This window comes from Batrachochytrium dendrobatidis (genome assembly GCF_000203795.2).
Source record: "Batrachochytrium dendrobatidis JAM81 unplaced genomic scaffold BATDEscaffold_6, whole genome shotgun sequence".
NCBI classification, from domain to species: Eukaryota; Fungi; Chytridiomycota; class Chytridiomycetes; order Rhizophydiales; genus Batrachochytrium; species Batrachochytrium dendrobatidis.
Window position 1 is genome coordinate 895310 of NW_006281104.1, and position 16281 is coordinate 911590.

Genomic DNA, 16281 nt, shown 5'->3' on the forward strand with positions numbered 1-16281 from the left:
TCAATACTGGAGTTGGCTCGAAATCGGCAATCTGGAAGGCTTGGATAGATGGCAAAGCCTTGAAATTTATATTTCATTCAAATCACAGTCGGTTAGTGCTGCAGGTCGATGCAATTCACTCCAGATAATATATTTTAAACACATTTTGAATGCATTCAAATCTCTGTTTAGAATAAACTATTTTTTATTGAGTGAAAATTTGATACTACCAACTGGTTTTTTAGAACCAAATCCAAACGCTATTGGTTTTTTGGATTGGTTTTGTACAGGTTCAGTGTCTTGATGCTGATTAGAATCAAGAATAATATTATTTTTTGAGTCGCATGGCTGATTCGCATCCATGTCCACACAAGGTATTGGCTTTAAAGGGTTGGATTCGGCTCGATGCATCATTGCTTGTTGTAGTCGATTGACTTCCCTTTGTTCTCGTATAGATTCTTTGTCCTCTTTGTTAGTCTTGCGCTGTCCAAGCAATCCACTCCGTTTCGATAATTCCTGCATCTCCTTGAATCGCTAAATTGAAGAATTCGAGTGTTAAATTATCGAGCATGTAGATCTATGACAAACAACCTGACAAACCTTGCGATGATTATGATCGTATGATGACAAATGCGTCTCGTACTCGCTAATCTTGGTGTATTGTTTGTCACATAAAGCACAATAGAATGCAGACTGTGCAGTCTTTATTTCTTCCTTGATAAGCTCCATTTTTAAAACTTTGGCCTTTCAAAAAACACCGTATTCAGTATGAGCAAGAAAGATGACAGGCAGTCGATCCATTTCAGATGTTGTAGCCAGATTTGAATTGAACATTGTAGATATTCCAAGCAAGGAAATTAACCAAAGATAAAACATTGAGATATGTAGAACTGTCACTTGTATAAGACAATAAGAAATCATGACCAACAATATAAATACTGATTCTGGTTATGAAATCCTATTAACGGATCAACATTGTTTATGCCAATATATAACAATGGATTGCCAGTAATTACCTCTCGTTCCAGTTTAGCTTGTTCTGTTTCTGTCGCAATCTTTTCGGTTGTCGAGATTTTGTGTCTGGAAGTGGATGCCGAGTGAAGTAATTGCATCTGTTCTGCCTTGCCTAATCCAAGTGTATCTCCCTTGTTTCCAATAGGAACTGGCTCCAATCTTCCTACAGTCACACATCAACTGACTTAGAATTCATAATGCTCAAAAAGAATTAACAACCTGCAGACACAATCCTTCAAAACTCGAGTTATCCAGCAGATCTACATGTATGAATGCACCTACCTGAGCCACCAATACCAAGTCCTGTGCCTTGCTTCCAACCCATTTTAAGAAGAAGCTTGAAGCCTTTATTGTGAGATGGAATGGGCACTGTCAAGCTGGATTGCTCAAAATCATCGTCATCATCCGAGTATAGTGGACACGAATCAATTTTATCTATAGCCATGTCCTCAAGAAAACCATCATGCGCTACAGGCTGTTGTATTACAATAACCTTGTTTTCTAGTAATGTAGTGTCCGCATACCCCAGACCTTGCATTTGTGCAGCAGTTTGGTCCAGACTTGTCTACAATCGTATTCACACAAAATGAAATATCAAGACTCGTTAAACCAATCTCATGAAATGATTGGTGCCAATTTACTGGACAAATTTGTAGTAAAAAAGCAACAGCATTTAACTATTCTGGAACAATTATTGCAAGATAAATATTTCATTTTGCATGAATACGGCTTTAAAATTATCGATTACTGCTAATGATCTCAAAGTTCTCATCTACTGATTCCAACTCTTTACAGAAATATAAATAACTTTATTTTAAAATAAAAAACTGGCATTGTTATATATCCAGCGTTGTTGTTTCAAGTATAAACTCTTGTCCATTTTCATCTATATTTCCACTTGATGTAGCCAACGAACTTGTCTTTGACTGTTGATCGATTTTCCACAATCGTATTTCAATCTGGACCCAATTTGTCGGACCACAATCAATGTTGCAAGGTGTAGCGTCTTGGGAATACACCAACATTTTAATAGAGTTGCCAGTATGCTTTACCAAACCCTCTGGAATATAAAAGTTCTTTTGAGGTCCATCACCATTTCCATAATAGCGTGCAATAAATACAGAGTTGATATAAATATAGGCAGTTCCAGGTCCATTTACGTGAATTCGAAGCGGTATACGAGCTCCAAAACTATTAAAAAGTTTCTGAATTGCCACTGACAAATCAAATGATACATTAAACCAGGACGGCCATGATACACAAGCCAACCCGTCCATATGGATTGTGGATGATTTAAATATTCCAGTAGTAATGGAATGGTTTTCGGATGAACCAGCAGTGTGTTTGGCTAAAATAAGCTTGTCGCAGTTTTTTGATCCTACCTCGCATTCGTAGTAAACATTGGATCGGTCTAAATCCTCATCAGCCAGTCCCGAGTGATTGAATGGATCTTGAAGAGTTTGAACGTCAATGCCCGATATATGCCACTTGATGTCATACTGTGATGCACGGCATCCACCACCAATCCAACTTATAAATGCCATACTTTGCGAAAAATACGACGAATGAGATACTGCATCATTTAACGTCGCTCCAATGAGTCCCCTTGGACTACGAATGTCATTTAATAAAAATGGTTGGCGATTCATGCCAAGCGATTCCACCAAAACATAAATTGAGTTTATACCAAGAACCAAGAGCTTTGGTGGAATAATGTAAGATCTCCATGCACCAAAATCAACATCAGGACCATTTTTGGAACCCGGACGAAACACACCAAGTGAGTAAGTTAGATGCCCGCCAATCAACACTTGATTAATATACACAGTGCCGCGATGACGAAAATTTAGACTCAAAGATAACCCGTTTGGCGGAATACGATACATCACTACATCCAGGCGATAAAGAGTATGTCCACTAGTAAAACCATAGTCAATAATATTCTTTGTAGGTTTTGATGAATTTCCTAGTTTTGTTGCAAGTAACTGCCATGGAACACTGTTGAAATCAACCTGACGAGTCGTGGCATTTATAAATTGGGTTGTTGGTGAACTAGTGCACGCCTCTCGAGTCATAACAGGTGAATGAAGGTATTGATAAATGAACGGCGTTCCATTATATGATTCAGTATTTGTAAGTTTATGGAATCCATCAAAAGACTTTAGCGTGAAAGATGCAATTAAAAACACGCCACTGTCTTTACTTTCTTGAACAAGATCCATTTTGCGATTGATAAAATCAAGTCGAGTGTTGTAGGAACCCCAGGTTACTGCTAATGGCAACATATCATTTTGATCAGTGACAAAGAGTTTGCTGTTTTGATGATGGTCCTGGAAATGAGGCTGAAAAGTGTAAAGATCTCGATCTGTGAGCGCAACAATATAGAGGGATTTATGATTGATCGTGCTATCAGCACTAGAACCCACAACAGTTATTTGTGCCCACCCCATCGAATTTTGAAATGAAATTATTGTGGCCAGCTTGCTTTGGCAAGTTTGAGGAGCGAGCGTTCCATTTGCAGTCACATTTCCAAAAAACGCCAGTTGTCCATTTATCTTATCATCGCATTGAATAATCCATACTTCAGTATCTATATTCGGGCGAATACGTGCATAAATTGGAACTGTTGCCAACAGAAGATGGATTCCGGTGTTGGCAACTTGATAGTTTCCTAAACCGATAAATGAGCATTTATACATCAGAGAAACATTAAGGATAATTGGCTCGTTTTCAGAAACTGTTACCGAAACCGTGGCGGTTGGAGATCGATTACTAGTGAAGTTGCGAAAAAAGACAAACACTTCGCAGTTTGGACCAACACATTGTCGTTGTTGTGCAATAAACCCCGATACTGACGATTCAATATTTATACGACTAAATCGCACAGAGTCTTTTTTAGCTTCCGTGCGGGAAATCAGATTATTGAAGCATCTAGCAAAAGAAATGGCAAGTCGCAGCTGTCTACCCCGACCAGATAAATGACCAAACTCGCGAATGCATGCAGAATAATCATACGATGTATAAACATCTGGGTCGCCAATAGTTCCCCAGTTGGTACCACCATAAAACATGTAAAAGTTGAATGCAGTCACTCCCTGGGTCAACACACTATCAAAAATCAACCGTGTATATGTCTCGCCATAGTAATTGTAAACATGATCATATGTGTGCTTTACAGTATAGTGATTAAACCAACCGCCTTGAAGTTCTGGGATAAATAGTGGTGATTCCGCTGCTCCACCACCAAAATTTCTGACTGTTTTTTCGGTCATGTCTAGTGCATTGGTAACATCCAATGTGGACCACTCGACCCAATTTTCTGGATTGTTTGTGACAGATCCTGTTATCGTGGCAGATGGAGTTGATGTTGGACAAAATACCACATATTTGTCGAATCCGTACAGATCTATCCCAAAAGTAGGTTTTCCAAATGAAGTGCGATTGTCTTGCTGTGCAACATATGATCCTTCCTCCCATCCATCATTAGTAAATAATGGGACCGTAACACCAGCCTGCCGAGCAACTTTGGCCAAATGTCGCATATCATCTACCAGTCCAAGCGGGATTCCTTTTAATAGCTGAAAACTTTCGTTTTCAATCTGTACCGCCAACACACACCCCCTTGGGTTAGTAGTGATTTCATGGCGAGCAAGAATAGGTAAAATGGCGTTGAACCACTCTGCACAGTAAGTTGAAAATTGTGAATCGTATGATCGAAACGCTGATACTACCGAATGCCTAATGCAAATATTTCTTTTTGCAATGAGCCATTGCGGGAATCCGCCCCCTTGAGTTTCTGCGCAAATATATGGACCAGGAGCCGCCAAAACAAACAGGCCAAGATCTTCACAGATACACAGTAAAAAATCCAAATCTCTGTTTCCGTCAAAGATGTATGTACTTTGGTCTAATAAATATAGATATTAGGATTGGTATTAGTCAATGATCTTCAAAAACAAATTTCATAAATGCATGGGTGGTCGAGTTCAAATCAAAATAGATACTTGGAGAATGAAACCCCCAGTGAAAGTAAATACGAATGCAGTTTAATCCTGCGTCTTTGTACTGTTCCAGCATTGGCTTCCATCGGTTTCGATCCGGCAGTCGCCAGTAATGAAATTCGCCAGAAATTAGCAAGGTTGGCTTTCCGTGCAGATAGAACGAGTATTTATCCCAAGTTAGAATACGACCATAGCGACCATGATCGTATGATACAGACGATGTTGTTATGGGAAGCTTTCCTAAATTACGACGGTTTATCCAGATCCAGCCCATCAAACATACAGTAACCAGAATAGCAAGAACCATAGGGACCAACTGGATGTGATCTATCCAAGTTTGCAAGCGATGATTAGCGATGGTGGATCGATCTTGTGGTATAGATGTAGAGTCCCAAGAAACTATCCAGAACCAAAGTATGCCAAAAATAGTTGCAACGGTAGAACCAATGAGTAACCCATGTCCAATTGCCATATCTGCCAAAGCCGTCTTGAATTGTCAAATGGTTAAAGTTCTGTTGGAATTGGATAACTTGTAATCATCTTTAGTGATTATTTTGCTTTGGAAATATGCAATGGCCAAGTATTCGCTGTATTTTCCTATTGAGAATTGGCTTTTTTATACATTCTTAATCCAATATGTTCATCATATGATGCTCACAAAGTATAGTTTTGAACTTGCTTCTTTTCCACAATTGGTATAGCCATACATTGTATAGTCACCAGGTTTGAGTCCAAATCTATTGATTGCAATCCAGATATTAGATTGTATTGTTTTCGAGACAACTCTGCACAAGCTCATTTTTGTTGTATTCTAACCCTGACATTCGCGTTTTAGTCCAACAGAACACGGATTGCATGTCTCGGAAGTGTAACAGTTGTTTTTATACCAATCACCTAATGTCATAATCTTCAGTTTGTAGGAAAGGAGATTGAAAAGGCATGGAATTTACTGAAACTGTAATGTGAATGTTGCTTTGAACAAAAATGAGCATGGAGAAAGACTTGCGAAGCTTTTCAAGAAGTTTAGTCAACACTGCAGTAAATTTAGTGACGCCAATCATTTCATGAGATTAGCTGTTTATTATGTATTTTGGAATTCTTATTTAGTGTTCCATTTTACGTGAATACGGCTGTAAAACGTTGATACTAAAGTCAATACAGCTGCTATTTTGTCTTGGAAACTCTAGGTCGATAGACAATTTATTCCAGTATTAAAATTAAGAACGGGTTTGATATACAATGTGGGACCAACCAGCTTTAGATATTGCCCACCAACGACTTCCCGATGCAGATACTCCAATAGCCAACCTAAAAGAAGAAGGCATCACCATCCCTAGGGTTTCATCAGGCACGTTTCCTGTACCAAGTAATTTACCACAACAGCAGCAGCATGCAATGACTGCAACATCCACGCAGTCAAAAATGACTGCCAAGGCAGGCAGTATATTAGCAGGTTTACATGCTAAAGATTCGGTCGCGTCTTTCAAATCTACTTCTGCCCCTGGTTCTGCTCCAGGCACTCCGCCTCGATCTGACGGCATACCATTTCTCGCGAACGCAATGGCCTCGCAGTTTGAAAAAAAATCTGGATTGGCCGAACATAATGCCGTACATATGAATGAATCACCCAACTTTTTGTTGAAAGGAATCAAAAATCAATATGTGAATCAAAAATCAGCCAGTAAAATCGACAGTTCGTATCTGGAAAGCCATAAAGTAAAAACTCAAGATTCTGCTACGTTATCATTTACTGATATTTCTACTGCTGCACCAAATATCCCGGCATCTGCATCCTTCAGCAGCTTTGCACCTGATACCTCCTTTTCTAATACTGCCTCGGGATTTCAAAGTGCCTTGGGTTTGAGCAAACAGGCTGCACATTCCAGTTCAACAACAAGTGTGAACCCACAACGGCTAATTGAATCCGGAAAGTTGAAAACAATTACTTGGTCCGATCTTGCTGTCTGTTTGCGTATGGCAGAGGCTAGATCTATATCAAACGCGAACCAACCGCTTAGTTCTACGCCAGAAATCTGTATTCCTGATGCATCTAATGAATGGACACAGCCTGCTATTCCTCTACTGATTGATATGCGCTCTCATTCAGAAAATGAAAAGATAAGCATAAAAAACTCTGTTCATGCAAGCTTTCCAGCGCTTCTAATTAAACGCTTTAAACGATTGGCAGTATCCAACTTTAATCTCAGCAATTTTTTAACTAGCAATGACTCGTGCGAGATTTATGCCAAGTGGCGGCAAGCAGTACTTGACAATCGAGACAAGAATGTGCGATGTGTTGTTATTATATATGATCAATACATGTCCACATTAAATACGGATAGTGAGGCGTGGGCTTTTGCAAGTGTTTTAGCAGAGAGTATGTCGGCTGATTTGATCAAGTACCGCCCCACACAAAACTCAACAGCTACCGCTTCTACCGATTTTTCAGTAGAGAATGCTGACAATACAATAACTGAAGATCAATCCAACAAAGTGGTGATTGAAGTTGCCTATATGGCTGGTGGTATGTCCGCCTTCCTGAACCATCCAGAAACTCGATATTTTTTAAAATGTGGTAAATCCGACCAAATGTCTAGCCAGGTGCAAGATTTAAATATATCAGCAACACCAAATATATCTGATGTAGCTTCATACCATCCGGAGGTGCATTCCAAACGACTGTCTCTTTCCATTGGAAAGGATACCAACAACAACTTCAACGCTTCTCGTAGTCAAAATAAGCCACGATTGGCATTGAAAAATAAGGGCATTCCTGAAGTGGAACCTTTGTCATCTTTATTGTCAAATTCGTCGACAATGTCAAAAACTGCTAGTTCAAATGGTAGTGGAATCATTTTGACTAAAAAAGAGCGTCCCCCACTTACTCTGGATTTAGCCAGCTCCAGCAAAAACAATTCTTTTCCAAACAAGTCGAATCTAGCTATAGATATAGCTCCCGCATCTCCAATTGTAAAAAATGGTTTTGACGGACAATCATGTTCAGACCTACCCAAGATACAATCGTATGAGACTGATATGGATGTTGACACGTCTTTGACGGATGTATCTACAAAATACGATTCAACAGATCGGCTTAGAAAATACTCTGATCAAGATACAATAAATCAGCAAAGTGATTCGCCCATGACATCACCCAACGATAATGCCGCGCCATCTAACCCATACTCAGTTGTTACTCCAAACATTATTCTAGGCTCTGATGAGCTACCACTCTGCTCAAACGCAGTAGAACAACTTTCTGCTTTGGGGGTGACGCATATTTTAAATATGGCGGCAGAGATTAAAAATTCACCAGCTGTGGTCGAGTCGGCACGATTTAGTATCAAATGGCTTCCAGTGCTTGACAACACGGAGCAAGATATGGATGGTCCTCTAGCCGAGGCAATTGAGTTTATCTGTAAGTGCCTACTTTAAGTTTATATGAACAAAAAACAGATAGGGTTGTTTAATCATAAATCACTTATATGTTGTTGATCTCAACCCAATAGCCAATGCAATCAACACCAACCCAAAAGCTGTGGTATTTGTCCATTGTAAGGCTGGTCGATCACGCTCAGTTAGTGTAGTCATTGGATACTTGGTAACAACAGCTAAATATACTCTTAAAAGTGCTTATGAAATGGTTCGAAAGATACGCAAAGGTGTGAGTCCCAATCTTGGTTTTATGGCTGCACTAGTCAATGTGGAAAGAGATGTATATGGAGAAAACTCGCAAATTGCTCAACTCTATGACTAAAGCTAAATGTTGCAATTCTAGAATGGATTGGTTTTCAAACCTTTCAATTATTTTTTCATGGTTTATACTGCTTGTATAAGCCTGCGTCAATAAACGATTTGATAATAAAGTATAGGTTTTAGAGATCCGTTTGTTGAGATGACAGTGCACAGAAATATTCAAATCAAATAGTAATATTGTTGTGTTCATGTAGAATGAAACACTTGTATTTATTGTGGTCATTGCTTCAAAATAAAAAATGATTGAATATTCGTTGCGCTTCTTATTATAAATGAACTGCACTGCCTTTTCAATAGACACAGCGTCCATCGTATGATGCTCATCTTTGTTGTATCCTAATTTTATACATTCACGCTCTAATTCAAGAAACCAAATCTCTGTTTAGGAATGCAAATCTGTTTCCATACCAATCACCAGGAAAAAGACCAATCAACGTTGTCAAACAGTTTGACATAATCTTCTCCAGTAAACTAAAACTCATTACTCCATAAGATTGACTGTTTATTATGTATTTTGACACCTTTAATTAGTGTTTTATTTTACGTGAATACGGTTGTAATAGGCTTGCAATCAATCAGCTTAAACACACCTCGTGGGCTCAAACCATATGCTTTTCAAAATTCATAATGGGTGCAGCCCAGTTTAAACTATTACGTTGCAATTCTAGGAACTGCCAAGAATTCTTGACTGATACGTTTCAAACAGCGTTTGATGATATCTATTAATGCGGATTCTGTCAAAATGTGGTTACCAGCAGCTTGACTACTCGGCATTCCAAACGAAATTCCAGAAACAACTCCTAGAATATCGCAAAGCTGGTCATACAGCATAAATATATGCGCAGACTCTCCACTAAGAAGTTTCCACTTGACAACATCTATATAAAACCCCGTCAAAGCAATTGAGTTGATAAGCAGCCAGTTGAAACAGCAGGCACGATACATTGAAGTAACAACGTACCTAATTCGTCAATCTCGTAATACTTGTGCAGGATTCGAGGCGACATTTGAAGATTACCAATACTTTCCAATACAAATTTAAGCTCTGTAGTACGTAATCTATTTCAAAATTCAGTGTACGTATGATTAACAATTGCATATCAGTACATACATCAAATGGCATTATACTTGAAAGATTTACCTCGGTAATGGAAGTTGTCCATACAGTGGACGGTCTTTGCAATAGGACTGAATCACCTCCTTGCAGGTATCAATCAGATATGGCACAGCTAACTCAGCAATGCGCATTCGTTTTTCATCTGTATCTATAGTATTGGCGTCTTGTCATGACAGGATTTTTGAAATTAACTCAGTTTGTTCTAGAGAATAACAAAGCACCAATTGCTAGTCTAAGCTTACCTGACAAAGTATTACTGCAAAGAGAAAATAAAACTTTTAAACAGCTAAAAGCAAAGTTTTCTCTTCCTTGACTTTTGATGTCAAACCCTAAAGTAGGAGCACCTGGATTTAAACCCTCGGTCAAAACTGATGGTTTACCTTTATCCTCACCAAGAGGAGTATCCAAAACTATCGAGACATCGTTGGTAGCAGACTCGGGTAAAGCTAATGGCGACATGCTCATATTAATACCTGAAAAGGTGGTTGCGGGGTATACGTACAACCGCGATCCCCTTTTCAATATCTCCAGCAGTCGTAGAATATGTGAGTCAGAAACATGTGGCTGCGAAAGATGCTGTAGAATATCTTGCTCCACTGTGGTAATGATAGATACATCAAAAGCCTCGTCTGCAGACAATTCATCGGATGATACTGAAGCAGATGGCGAGCTTGATTGAAGCAAAAAGTCTCCTAATAATGACCAGACAGCATTGTAAATAGTGTCTAGTTTGATGGCATCCAAATCTGTCGTGTACCGCAAACCGTAAAGGTATCACAACATAAATTTTATCATTGTGGTATGTAACAAAAACTGTAGTCAGTAGCATTCTTTAACAGTGTGATTCCATTTTCAAATCAAACGCTTCATGTAAATGCATAATAAATAGAAAAAGTGCGAAAACAGCGTTTCTTGTAAAATATATCATGTACCTTTAGAATATTGATTCAACGCCTGCATACCGATACCAATAATAGTCATGGCAGCAGTAGCCGCACACCTCCAAATTGGTGTAGAATCTTTAACTCCTGGACTAGGACAAGCATACTTGAGTTGCATCGGAATGTGCAAACCATCGAGACACATCTCAAACGCACCAGATTGATATATACTACGGCGGGTCAAGCCATGCGTCTGAAAATTTAAAACCAAGAGTTGCATGGTGCGTTTAGTCAACGCTACAAACGTGAAAAATTTCAATGAAATGTTTGTTGCGCCTGCATGAGATACCGTTGTGCTCATAACCGGTGAAAGCAATACATTTGTATTAGGAGTAGTTCCTGAAAGATTTGTCGATGGCGCATTCAGTCCCAAAGACATAGACACATACGGCATTTTCAGGATATCCGCCACAAGTAAAAGAAGAATATCTACCGATGTTTCAACTGTGCTAAAATTAACTTTGGTTTCAGATATAACATCCAAAACTGAAGCCTGCAATGGAGTAAGATTTTCTTGATCATTTACAAAGTCTACTCGAATCTTGTTGGCAGATGTTCCCAAAATGGGAATTGAGTGGTATATCAACAGCTTGCGAGAAATAAGTGAAAACTGACAAAGGTGGTTCAAAGTAAACTCTGGCTTAATAATCTCATAAAGGTCGACAAAAATTGACATGTATGTAGTCAGTGTTTCCTGTGTAAAATATCCATTGAGAAGATAAGCAGTAGATCCGTCGCTCCAGTTGATAATCAAATTGTTTTTGCATGCAATATTAACCTGGGCTAGCGATAAAGTCGATGTCGCTGAACAAGGTGCATCGACTGATTGTAAATATTCCTGGCTTACGAAATTACTAGGTAAATTGCCAGTAGGAATATCTGCTGTTATGTGATCGGCACTTTCAATAATACCCATTCCAATATCAACCCAGTTTTGCCATACTTTGAGCCACATATCCATCACTCTTGGAACGACATTCTCTGGAATAGGCTTTGTTGCTCCTTGGCGAGCGTACTGAATAATAAGTCGTAGATTTTTCAAAGCAGCCATTGACACTTCAGGTGATCCTTGTAGACAAGTGGTGGTGATGTATTCAAGTATATGAATCCACGCCTTGTCAAAACTTTCACCAAGATTAACAAGAACGTGAAGAAAGTCGAGAAAACATTTTGTGACCCCATTCAACGTTAAAACTTTGGTTGCATCCCACGATTTTGGATTGGAATTAGGCTTTTGTATTGGCGTTCGTGGCGCTATTTGTGGAGAGGTGACTCTAGATGGATCCACACTTGACCCAATAGCTGTATGTGTATTTTGTGCCGATGCAATGGGAGTGGAAGAAATAGCGCGTTTAAGATCAATATTACTCATAGTGGTTGATGTCATCAATCCAGCTGATAGCAGATTTCCGCCTAGAGCCATATCGCAACTGGTGCTTGACATTTGAATTCGCTCTAAAAGTGGAAACAGAATTTGCCATACACATTGGTCCCACGCAATTAATGTAAGACGTTGACCGTTCATTGCCAGTGTCCTAAATAGTGTTTGGTTGGCAGAGTTGCGTACTTCTAGACACTCATCTGAACAAAGCTCAGACAGATTTTCAAGTAAATACATCCATAACGTATCCAACGTCTTTGTTGTAAGCTTTCCAGAAAGCATGTGCAAATCTAATTTATCTGATGCAATACTTTCAGGTGCAACTGTGTCTTTTGTAACTGCTGGATTATCTGCAATCATACCAAGTTCACTATCAGAAGCAGACAGTAAATTCACAGCAGTATTTTCTTTTACAAGCTCTAGCGTAGATGCACTCTTTTCTTTACATTCCAAGACAGCCAAGCGCTCAAGTTCCTGCCGTTTGGTTAAAATAAAATCGCATATAGTCCAAAGTAGACCAACAGAAGCCAGACTGATATTCAAGTCATCTGAGAGTGATCCAAAGGTTGTCACTGTTTCAATACAGCGCAACAGCATGGCTGGTTTCAGTAGCGCCAAAAAATCGGTACAAATCAACTGAATACACGGAAATCCAATTCGCACAATAGCAGATGATCGGGATGGCATAGGAGTATCACCAAATCCAGTGCCAAATTGCACAGTCTCAGAGCTAGATTGTTGCTGTGATGATGGACCTAATTCGTTTAGTTTTGCTGGAGTCTCTGCATTTGAAATGACTCCAGGTCCACCTGGACGTAGAGCGCGACGTACTTTGGAAAGTCGCACCACGTTTTGCAAAACGTCAAATACAAGCATCCAGCCATCAAGTAAATTCTGCCCACCAATTTGCAGTAGTTTCTCTAGTGTTTCCAATACACTTTTTTGCACTTCTACAAGCCATGACAATTTTAAAAGTCTCTCTACTCGATCCTCTGTCAGTACGCCATCTTTGGTTTGTGGATCAGATAAAGCCATTTCTGCAGCCATCATTTTTCGAATAGGTTCCAGCAGTTTCATTTCCACAACAGGGTTGGACAAATCTGCCATTTGCATAGCAGCAATGATAATCTCACCAAACGTATGACATATATGGGCTCGCATTGCAGAAGAGCAGCTTTGTGTATGTGCCATTTGAATCAATTGACTAATCAATAGATCCCACACATCAAAATCTGATTCAGTAATCAAGCGACGCACATTGACAATGGCTACGTCATGAAGTTTTGTCACAGCAAACAATTTATCATCGACTGTCTTTCCCCCCTCTCGACCAAGTGCAGGACCACCCAATGGTGCTGCAATGACCCCAGTCATTGTATCGTGCGAGAGACGACATAAAGCACGGATAAACTCTTGTAAATGTTTAAGCTCCATGCTCACTGTTCGTTCAAATACGCGCTTGACAAACGCTGAAAATGTAGCAAAGTTGTTTTCTACCGTTACAGATTGACTGGGCACATTGGTAACTGCTGGCGTGTTTCCAGGTACACCGTGTCCTCCAGAAAGACCTGTAGGAGAAAAAGGGCTTCCAGAATGCAAAAGATTCGAAAACGTGGTAGATCTATGTCTTGGAGAATCTTTGGCAGTGCTAGTGCTCACAGAAGACGTGAGTTCCAAAAACCCAGGACTGGATTCCATTCGCTTGCCCATCTTTCCTGATGACATGAGTCCATCGGCTATTTGCAAAGTTTCAAATACAATTAGCCAGGTACGACTGTTCATAACTGGCGCAATAGACTCGGCTACACCCAACAAGACGCGCAAACACGTTACATTGCGGTCAGTGAGAAGTACTGGACCAGTGCTGCGCGAAGAACCATGCAGCAAGACAAGATTGAATGGCGTTACATCATTGGCAATAGTAGCAAAATCAAAACTGACACTAGAAGAGGATGGAATGCACACTTTGCACATGGCACTCAAAAACGCATCACAATGAGAAGTCAGTCCAAGCAATCCAACGACTACGGTGTAGTTTTGAAATGACTGTAGAACCCATGAAAATAGATCATCGTCAATGGAAGAGGTAGACAAAAGTGTTAAAATGGCCAATAAACTTGGGCTTGATGCCTTGACGAGTTCAATTGACAATAAAATTTGATCATTCTTGGATGTAGAATACGACTTTCGATCATTTCCATCTAAACATAGTGCATTTGCATCAACCGGAGCAAGAGAAGCTACTTCTGAAATCGACCCACCCAGATACTCCATCGAACCAAGTTCTGGAAGATCAACTGATTCAGCACCTAGTACAGGAAGTACAAAACCTGTTACATTATCCACGGTGCTAAGAATGCATTGCATTGCTACGAATAGGGGATATGTTTCTGGAAACAAAGGCGGTTCAGTCTTGTCAAATTGATCCAAACACTGAATTTTAAGACTAGCAGACGCCATCGAAACAGAGTATAAATCAATTATAGGGGTTATAGCAAGATCTCCTTTTGGCCCATCGCTTCCATTAGGTGCGCCAACAAGATATGCGCGCTCTGCAAAAATAAATTTTGCAATTGCCATAGTTGTATCAAAAAAAATGCGAGTCGAATGCTCCTTGGCATCATACATTTCAAAAATAGATCGTTGCAAAGTGGCATCACTAAATAGATTATGAACTGCCTCCAAAACCAATACTCGCTGCCATACTGCTATGGTTTCGGATTCTAGTAATTTAGCATATAGTGACATGAAAATTTCGCACTCCATGACCAGCACGAGGTGAAAATTCTTGATGATAACCTGTAGTACGCGCATGAGACGCACTGTCATGGAAAAATCATTTTTTTCTGAAAATGCCTTGATAACCAATGGACATATTTTATCTTTTAAAAGGGATAGTAGCTGTGGATGTATAGTGAAAATTTCGTGATTTCCACTAAGAATAGATTCAACCAGTTCTAGACAAAACCCCTTGGACATGGTATGAACTCGCAGAAACGTGCCTTGTTCACCAGATGCTAAAAGACACAGATCTTGAAAGATCATAAATGCATCAGTGACATACTGTGCATACTCTGAAGACAGCTCAGTTTTTGGTGCGTTTGATGTCAAAGGCGTGCTGGTCATATCGTTTGATAGACGTTCCGTGGGTGTTTTGGCGTTGTGTGCGGTGGAAGATAGAGGACGTGGTTCAGGTGAATTGATTTTAAAATCTTCTATACTCAGCTTTTCAAAAGCATAAATCACCAACTGACGAAACGTAGCAGCAGCCGTGCTATTGACAACGGGAGTTTTTGTATCTTGAAGTCTATAGCAAAGCAACAAGGCATCTGCTAAAACTTCTCCATGGACCGAGTGATAATTCGTAATTAAAGGCAATATAGTCTGTAGAATCTTGAGTTGAAGCTCCATGGTGCTGCCAACCTGATCCGAAAGTGTTTTTAAAATCAGCGAGGTTGAGGATTCCGGCACCGCATGATGTGAAATCAGTTTTTGAAGACAACTGATGGCAATCGGAATGAGTTTTGGATTTTTAGTATCGCACGACATGATGAATGGCTTGACTGTATCATCAGTGTTTGCTAGATCTAGACAGTTTAAACATACCAGAACATCAAACAGCGCATCAACCATTTAAACGTCAGTCAATGCGTGACTGCATATAAACCCAACACTTGCGTTGAATACCACCTGCTCTAGAAATATGAAGAAATCCTACCTGCTGTTAATGTATCCGGAGCACCTGGAGGTAAAGCTGCCTGTCGATCTTTGAGCGAACGAAGAAGATACAACAACCTCTCTGCAGCCTAAAACGAGTAGCAATGCATGAATTGACAATAACCATATCAGCCTTATCTCGTTTTAAATACGTCTGATAGTCATGTTAGACAACATGGTAATGCATTGGTCGCATCATACCTCTTTGATTTCTGGATTCTTTCGCTTGGCCTCGTTGGAAAGAGCAACCAGGTCATTCTGCAGTGTTGCTACCAACCCACTCATGAATGCTTTCTAGTATGGAAATGCTTGCTATCCAGTTTTTGACAAGTTGTTAAGCCAGGGGAAAAAGGCTTGTAAAGAATAACTTGATGG

General features: G+C 39.7%; 4 protein-coding genes across 4 annotated transcripts; 2 read left to right on the forward strand and 2 right to left on the reverse strand.

The window, feature by feature from the left end:
- Positions 1-177: 177 nt before the first annotated feature.
- Positions 178-1544, reverse strand: BATDEDRAFT_88627 (uncharacterized protein; the record flags this gene model as incomplete). Its single annotated transcript, XM_006679229.1, has 4 exons — positions 1276-1544; positions 996-1156; positions 580-723; positions 178-513 (listed from the first exon to the last, which is right to left on the reverse strand). The coding sequence occupies exons 1-4, from the start codon at positions 1529-1531 to the stop codon at positions 178-180; spliced, it is 897 nt and encodes a 298-aa protein (XP_006679292.1). The 5' UTR covers positions 1532-1544.
- Positions 1545-4240: 2696 nt separating this feature from the next.
- BATDEDRAFT_36979 (uncharacterized protein) lies at positions 4241-4985 on the forward strand. The gene has a single exon (XM_006679081.1). The coding sequence runs from the start codon at positions 4264-4266 to the stop codon at positions 4573-4575; it is 312 nt and encodes a 103-aa protein (XP_006679144.1). The 5' UTR covers positions 4241-4263; the 3' UTR covers positions 4576-4985.
- A 1248-nt stretch (positions 4986-6233) lies between these two features.
- On the forward strand, positions 6234-8876 carry BATDEDRAFT_88629 (uncharacterized protein; the record flags this gene model as incomplete). The annotated part of the gene is made up of 2 exons (XM_006679148.1): positions 6234-8412; positions 8504-8876. 2 exons carry the CDS (start codon positions 6234-6236, stop codon positions 8749-8751), a joined length of 2427 nt encoding a protein of 808 aa, XP_006679211.1. The 3' UTR covers positions 8752-8876.
- A 525-nt stretch (positions 8877-9401) lies between these two features.
- Positions 9402-16191, reverse strand: BATDEDRAFT_25068 (uncharacterized protein; the record flags this gene model as incomplete). The annotated part of the gene is made up of 7 exons (XM_006678942.1): positions 9402-9628; positions 9712-9809; positions 9892-10030; positions 10248-10613; positions 10800-15776; positions 15908-15995; positions 16108-16191. The coding sequence occupies 7 exons, from the start codon at positions 16189-16191 to the stop codon at positions 9402-9404; spliced, it is 5979 nt and encodes a 1992-aa protein (XP_006679005.1).
- Between the last annotated feature and the right edge of the window lie 90 nt (positions 16192-16281).

What these genes read in the sequence shown, in the direction of transcription:
- BATDEDRAFT_36979 (XM_006679081.1), top strand. Translation starts at nt 4,264, where the DNA reads ATGTCTAGTGCATTGGTAACATCCAATGTGGACCACTCGACCCAATTT.